This window comes from Arvicanthis niloticus, chromosome 2 (assembly GCF_011762505.2).
Source record: "Arvicanthis niloticus isolate mArvNil1 chromosome 2, mArvNil1.pat.X, whole genome shotgun sequence".
In the NCBI taxonomy this organism is placed as follows: Eukaryota; Metazoa; Chordata; class Mammalia; order Rodentia; family Muridae; genus Arvicanthis; species Arvicanthis niloticus.
The window spans coordinates 64,652,963-64,660,426 of NC_047659.1; the positions used below are offsets into that span (position 1 = coordinate 64,652,963).

Sequence of the window (7,464 nt, forward strand, 5' to 3'; positions counted from 1 at the left end):
AGCCTCCAAAGCTATAGGAATGACAGAGACTGCTGGCTGCCTTGTCAGTCACCCAAGATTCCCGTGCAATATTGGGGCATCTATCTTCAGCCTACAGGCCCAGAATATCTGACACACTTTTTGTGAAGCAGGAATTATGAAGGACTGGCCTTCTTGTCTTCGCAAGGTTCAGCAGTCAACTTCCTCAGTGTCCTGCTTGTCCACGGTTTGGACAACATGCTGTCAGCAGTTGAGGCAAGGCCAGTCTTCTGCCCAGTGTCCAGCTTTGCCACATTTGAATCAAACTCCATATGGAGGGTCTTCAATGCCCATCATCTTCTTTGAAGTAGTATTCAAGTGATGCCAGGAGCTGATGCATCTCAATGTCACAAAAAGCCCTGTTATGAAAACATCTTTTTAAAAAGGTATTTATTTATTTTATGTATGAGTACACTATTGCTGTCTTCAGACACACCAGAAGAGGGCATCAGATCCCATTACAGATGATTTTGAGCCACCATGTGGTTGCTGGGAATTGAACTCAGGACCTCTAGAAGAGCAGTCAGTGCTCTTAACCTCTGAGCCATCTCTCCAGCCCCTTATTAAAACATCTTAAATGCCATGTTCTATAGATTTTTGAAGTGTTTGAAGACCATCTACCTAGAGTATATGTAAATAGGCAAATCTTGTTTGCTTGTTTCTAGCTATTTACTATCTGTGTAACTTTGAAAACATCTATAGGCTAAATAAAGCTTATTTCTGAAATTAACTGAACTAGGATCTAACATGACCATACGTTTGATTATTTATAGGTAAATAACTTCTAATTTGCATTTCAAATGATACTAAACAGTTTGTAACAGCAGCTTTCTCAGACTAGAACTTTACATCCCATTTTAAATGAGTTGCATCGATATAGTACCTTAAACAAGAGTTGAAATATATACAGTATGTTGTAACAAAAATAACCTCCCTATGTGGACAGTTGGATCTGCATTGATATTAGTAGAAGCAATGGTTTATCTGGGTTTTGTTAGGCTATTTTTGTTTAAGACTCACACTGTGGCCAGAATAGCTAGAAATTCACTGTAGCACAGGCTGGCCTTAATATGCAGAAATGCATCTGCTTTAGCTTTGCAGTGTCTCAGTGGCTGGGATGACAGGCATCTGCCATCAAACTTGGCAACTTCTTTTCCCCCTCCCCGTCTCCTCCTCTCCCTCTCTCTTTCTGAGACAAGAGTTTCTTTGTGTGGTCTTAGCTTTCCTGGACTCACTCTATAGACAACTCAGAGATCCACCTGCCTCTGCCTCCGGAGTGCTGAGACTAAAGGCGTGCGCCACCACACTGTGCAAATCTTTCAATTCCAAGTTTACCCGGGTCCTTAGATGGAACCTGCAAACTCCTTTTCAGTGATCCGCCAAGTTAAAAACTGCATTTCCCGAAAGACTCCACGGCTCCCTCCTTTCTCCCGCCTCTTCCGGGTGTGCAGCGAGCCCCGCCCCCATCCGCGCGCCGGCCAATAGCAGCCCAGCCTTCTCTCCCGCACGAACCCGAGCAACCGGCGAGCCACTGGGCGGGCCCTATTGCCTCGGTTTGGTTCGTGGAGACCCAGCGGCAGATTCGCTCGGTAACGAAGACAGAGCCAATTCTGTCACGTCAGGAATCGCGGGTGAAGTTCTCCACGGGTGGAGAGAAGACGTTGAGAAAGGCCGCGCTGAGTTCCTTCAGGGGCTCGTGCGCACTCCCAGTTTCGGCCTTTTCATGCAGGAAATGAATCTGCTGCCGACTCCCGAGAGTCCAGTGACTCGGCAGGAGAAGATGGCGACCGTGTGGGATGAAGCTGAGGTGAGTGCTGGGAGACCTGAGGGGCGTCCCAAAGTTTGGGCTATAGGGTTGGACGTTCTTGGAGGGCGGAAAAGGAGGTGGCTGGAAGTCCAGGTTCAGTCTGGACTGGGCACAGAGCTTCCGACTTCATTCTGCTGTTGAGATAAGGAAGCAGGAGGCGAGGGGGCTGTGGGAACGTGGGATGGCAGCCCTTAGTTACAGTAAATAAGTACTTCTTCCCTTTTTTAAATAGCAAGATGGCATTGGGGAGGAGGTGCTCAAGATGTCCACAGAAGAGATCGTCCAGCGCACACGGCTGCTAGACAGCGAGATCAAGGTGGGCTCCAGGCTCTGGTGCAGGCAGCAGAGTTCTCAAATCACCATTTTACAGATGAGGCTCAGAGAGGGATTCGTTCACACATAAACCCATGGAAAATACCCAGCCCTGCCCCACAGCCTCTTCATCAGGAAGTTTTTCACACTGGCCTCTTGTCCTGATCTCCGAAGTTTGGACATATAGAGGCTGGACCTTAAGAAAGCCCTAGATCTGGTTGGATGGGTCTCACGGGTAACCCGGACCTCATCCATTACAGGGCCCTAATTAATGCAAGCTGAATCAGGATTAAACATTTCTTTTCTCTTATCCCAGATAATGAAGAGTGAAGTATTGCGAGTCACCCATGAACTCCAAGCCATGAAAGACAAAATCAAAGAGAACAGTGAGAAAATCAAAGTGAACAAAACCCTGCCATACCTTGTCTCCAACGTCATTGAGGTGTGTGTGTGTATAGGAGGCAGTAGGGCTTGGAGACAGCTTGGGATGGGCTTCATAGGGTAGAGTGTGTAAAAAGCTTTGACCTTACACTTCCTGAGTCCCACTTCCTAGACATAAGGAAAAAGGCAGAAGCTTTTTTTCTTGTCCCCCTCCCCCCCCCCTTTTGGGGCAGATGGACTTTGCAAACAGAAAGAGCACCTAAACAAAAATGTTATCAACCCCCTAGCACATCAATTGTGTGTTTACTAAGCTTAAGGCTGGATTGAGGAGGGAAGTAGGGCCTGTGGTCTTGTGGGTATAGGGAATACAGCAGTGGACTCTGGGAAGTTTACAGGACTGACCTTATTTTCCTTCTTAGTTGCTGGATGTTGACCCCAATGACCAGGAGGAGGATGGTGCCAATATTGACCTGGACTCGCAGAGGAAGGGCAAGTGTGCAGTGATCAAAACTTCTACCCGACAAGTAAGGTTGGCTCAGTAACAGCCAGGCTGGGGGCATCACTGGGGAGTTTCAAAGTAGCTAAGCCTGCCTGTAACTCTTCCTACAGACATACTTCCTGCCAGTGATTGGGTTGGTAGATGCAGAAAAGCTGAAGCCAGGAGACCTGGTGGTGAGTGATGCCTGTGCCCAGGCAGGGATTCTGTGAGCTTCTTACACAGGTCACTGTTGCCTCTGAACTTGCCACTGCTGCAGGGATTCTATCTGCAGCCTCTGTGATCCTTGCAGTTCACCAGTTCTGTGGCTTTCTCTTTAGACTACAAATAATTGTCCCCCAGAGCATTAGGCAGAGCTGGGACAAACACAGACACACACTCCATGCTCTGTTGTCAGGGTGTGAACAAAGACTCTTACCTGATCCTGGAGACCCTGCCCACTGAGTATGACTCTCGGGTGAAGGCCATGGAGGTGGATGAGCGGCCCACAGAGCAATACAGTGACATCGGGGGACTGGACAAGCAGATCCAGGAGGTGAGGGAGGCAAGGCCGCTGTCCGCAGCCATGCCAGCCTTTGTACTTTTTCATCTAATTGACCAGAGTGTATTCCCTTACTGTGCCCTAAGGAAGAATAAAACAACCAAAACCAAACCAAAGACAGTGTCAAATGCTTGCAGCCTGGATTCCAGAGACCTTGGAGATTGCCCAAGGCCACATAAAAGGCCAGAGCAAAAACTGCTCTCAGGCTCCTGATTTTTGCCCCAGTGTCTTCCCTCCCTTCCTCCCTCCTTCCTACATGTGTGGTGTAAATGTTTGTGTATCTGCATACATACACAGAAAATGTCAACTACCCTGATCTTTACTCCACCCTTTTCCTATGAGACGTGGTTCCCCACTGCACCTGGATCTAGGCTGATGCTCTGCAAACCCCACTGATCCTCCTGACTCTAACCCACAGCACCAGGGCTATAGGCTTGTGTTTTATAGGCCTGGATTTTTACATGGGTGCTAGAGATTTGAACTTAGGTCTTCATGCTTGCACAGTAAGCCCTCTTACTCTCTGAGCTATGCATTTAATGCAGACCAGTGTCCTTGTCTCTCTGTTCTACCCTGGCTGCCCTTAGGGTGGGAAATGGGGATGTTAATGTATTTTTGTTGGAGAGGAGAGAAGACTGTCTCTGCATTAGAGTAGGAGAGATGCAGACTAGATTTGGGCTATAGGATCCCTCAGGGCATCACTTTCCTCACCCAGGACTTCTTCCTGGCAGCTGGTGGAAGCCATTGTCCTGCCTATGAACCACAAAGAGAAGTTTGAGAACTTGGGTATCCAGCCCCCAAAAGGAGTGCTGATGTATGGGCCGCCTGGTACAGGGAAGACTCTGCTTGCTCGAGCCTGTGCCGCTCAGACCAAGGTGTGTGTGGTGGGGGGGCAGGGAGGAGGTGGGGGTACTTGAAGCTGTAGGAAACAGGCCTGAATCTTTGAGCTTCTTTTGCCTTTGGTCTGATCTGTCCCTCTCTCAGGCCACCTTCTTGAAGCTGGCAGGCCCTCAGCTGGTACAGATGTTTATTGGAGATGGTGCCAAGCTGGTCCGTGATGCTTTTGCCCTGGCCAAGGAAAAGGCACCATCTATTATCTTCATAGATGAATTGGATGCCATTGGTACCAAGCGGTAAGGGAGCGCTAGGGACTTCCAAGGGTTCTTGGGGGTGGGGGTGAGCTGGGAGCTCAACTCCCAGCTCCTCTAAATTCTAGCTCTCTCCCATACTGTTTCCCCTCCTGGGTAGTAGCACTTCTGTTTTTCCTAAATTCTCACAGCTCACACCTTGTTCTCAAAAAAGAAATGTGGTCATCTCATATGTTTTCCAAGTCCATCATACACTATTTAAAACCATTCCTAGGTCACCCCATTGCTCCTTAGCAAAAATGCTAGATTTGTGTGGCCCATTCTTCCAACCTTGCTTTCCCTCCACCGCCATCCTGGACACCGTCCCAATATCCAATTGGTTTTAAGCTCTTTCTATTCACTGGGTGGTTGGCTGGCCATTGTTTATAGAACCCTTCCTTGGGGTTGGCTGTCTGGGTTCCTGATTCTAGATATTTCTAATCAAAGTTCTATGGGATCATGCATTGCTCAGAGCCACAGCCCTAGCCCTGGCTGTTTCTGCTCACTGTCTGTCACTAGCTCAGTACTGATCCCAGAAGCCTCTGCAAGCTTGAATGCTGCAGTTAATTATTGGTGAACCTTTCTCTGTACCAGTCCCTGGGCTGGGAGCCTCAAGTTGAGGCAACCATTTCCCTGGACAAGTTGGAATAGCCTGTGCTTATGCCGTGATGTCACTGGCATCTCGGGCTCCTGTGCACCGCAGCTTCGACAGTGAAAAGGCAGGGGACCGAGAGGTGCAGAGGACCATGCTGGAGCTTCTGAACCAGCTGGATGGCTTCCAGCCCAACACTCAAGTGAAGGTGAGTGAAGGGCTGACTCTATCCCTATTGGGTACTGACAGCTTGGGCTTTGTCTTCCCCATTTTCAGGCTGCCTCCTGTTACCACCGTAACCTGTGCTTGTGAGTAGATGTCCTGCTCTTTTGTTCAGGTTGCTGCTTCCCCTCTTCTTTAGGTAATTGCAGCCACTAACAGGGTGGACATCCTGGACCCTGCCCTGCTGCGCTCAGGCCGCCTGGACCGCAAGATTGAGTTTCCAATGCCCAACGAGGAGGCCCGAGCCAGAATCATGCAGATCCACTCACGGAAGATGAACGTGAGGTCAGCTGCAACAGCTTTTGAGTCCTCCGTTTTCATGACTCCTGTACTGTTGTTGCTCCCCAGCCTCTGATCCACCCCACCCCGTGCATGCACATAGCCTCCATTTCTCCCCACTGCCTGAGGTAGAGTTTTGCTGGGGCTCAGACCCTCCTGGGTGCTGTGGTACTCAGTCACCTGTGCCTCATTCTCCCATTTGAAGACACATAGGCCTTCACAGCCCCGTAGATGGGCACAGCCCAAGCATGGCCTAGGAGACATGATCAGGACATGATCTGAACTCGGATCTATACAACTTTTAGTGCGTGACCTAACCCTCTAAAGTATGTTGATTTTGAAACTTGAGGGTAAATCATTCCACTTTGAGACTTAGCCATGGTGATGTCTTAGGCACAGTGCTTGGCACATGAGGACAGGTGATGGGCAGCTGCACTGTGCTGGCTGATGCATGGCTTTATCAGGAATTGATCGTATTGTCTTTTGTCTATATGACCCCATGCTTCCAGCCTCAGGCAAACTTGCTTCCTGGTATCTTAGATGCAGGGTTCTGGAAGGCCGGTGTATCAGAGACCCTATAAATAGCTTTGTCCAATCTCCTTTATACTGAGAAGAAAAGTCAGGGTGGACAAAGACTTCCTGCCAGCAGAAAGCGAGTGGATTTTATTGTTTGATGGGTACATAGTAGGACATCTTCCCTTTGTTGTTGCCTTCTGTGACTAACCAAGCTCTGTGGTGTCCTGTCCTTTCTCCAGTCCTGATGTGAACTATGAAGAGCTGGCTCGCTGCACTGATGACTTCAATGGGGCCCAGTGCAAGGCTGTGTGTGTGGAGGCGGTGAGTGGTCAGGGTGGGTGGGTGGATTGTTTCAAGCCTTGCCCTTTCCTGGTTAGGTCAGGGACCCATGCTTTTGGAAGTTGGGCATGAGGTGCAGGGAGGCATTCTAGATCATCCCTTCTGTCCTGGCTGCAGGGTATGATCGCACTGCGCAGGGGTGCCACGGAGCTGACTCACGAGGACTACATGGAGGGCATCCTGGAGGTTCAGGCCAAGAAGAAAGCCAACCTGCAGTACTATGCCTAGAGATACCTCTAGTCTGTCCGTTGGTCTGTGGGCTAAAGTTGATAATAAAAGGTGTTTTCTGTTCCTCGCCACTAGTCTCTCTCAGCTTCCCTGGACTCTGGGTGGGAGTGGAATGTATGGAGAAGGCTTTTCCTTGGGAGCTACAGCCTCAAAACTCCTATAGGTTGCCATGGGCCCCAAGCCAGCTGTCTGGGTGAGGCCTCGTGGCAGGGAGGTGCAGGGCACAGCTGTTGCCTGAGTCCTCCCTAGTTCCTCCACCCACCGTCTTTACGTCTTCTCTCCACTGTTGATTGCCATGGTTCTAACCTTAGAGTCCAGAGGGAAGAGGCCATCTGCATTGTGGTACTCAGTTCTTATTGTCTTGTGAAACTAACACTTAGGGTTTTAATTGTTGAGGTAATCCCCTAGTGTCCTGACTTTTGGGCCACATGTTTCTCCATGACTTTTATTAGCTCTTCTCATTTTTTTTTTCAGGCTCACAAAATAACCTTTAGCAAGATCCACACTGTTTTCTCACCAGCCTAGTTCTGCCGTCTGCCCTGCTCTGTATGGAGCCCTACAGCCTTCAGTCTGCTGTGGTCTTGCCAGCCTCAAGTGCTGTGGTTACAG

General features: G+C 49.3%; 1 protein-coding gene across 1 annotated transcript; it reads left to right on the forward strand.

The window, feature by feature from the left end:
• Positions 1 to 1,537: 1,537 nt before the first annotated feature.
• Psmc3 (proteasome 26S subunit, ATPase 3) lies at positions 1,538 to 6,926 on the forward strand. The gene is made up of 12 exons (XM_034494196.2): positions 1,538 to 1,825; positions 2,058 to 2,141; positions 2,454 to 2,579; positions 2,938 to 3,042; positions 3,128 to 3,190; positions 3,412 to 3,549; positions 4,284 to 4,427; positions 4,537 to 4,685; positions 5,383 to 5,479; positions 5,633 to 5,778; positions 6,528 to 6,609; positions 6,745 to 6,926. The coding sequence occupies exons 1-12, from the start codon at positions 1,742 to 1,744 to the stop codon at positions 6,853 to 6,855; spliced, it is 1,329 nt and encodes a 442-aa protein (XP_034350087.1). The 5' UTR covers positions 1,538 to 1,741; the 3' UTR covers positions 6,856 to 6,926.
• The last annotated feature ends 538 nt before the right edge of the window (positions 6,927 to 7,464 follow it).

Bases quoted from the DNA above. Each gene is read 5' to 3' on its own strand.
- Psmc3 (XM_034494196.2), top strand. From the start codon at position 1,742: ATGCAGGAAATGAATCTGCTGCCGACTCCCGAGAGTCCAGTGACTCGG. The intron at 1,826-2,057 runs GTGAGTGCTGGG...TTTTTTAAATAG, and splicing joins CCGTGTGGGATGAAGCTGAG to CAAGATGGCATTGGGGAGGA. The intron at 4,428-4,536 runs GTGTGTGTGGTG...TCCCTCTCTCAG, and splicing joins CCTGTGCCGCTCAGACCAAG to GCCACCTTCTTGAAGCTGGC.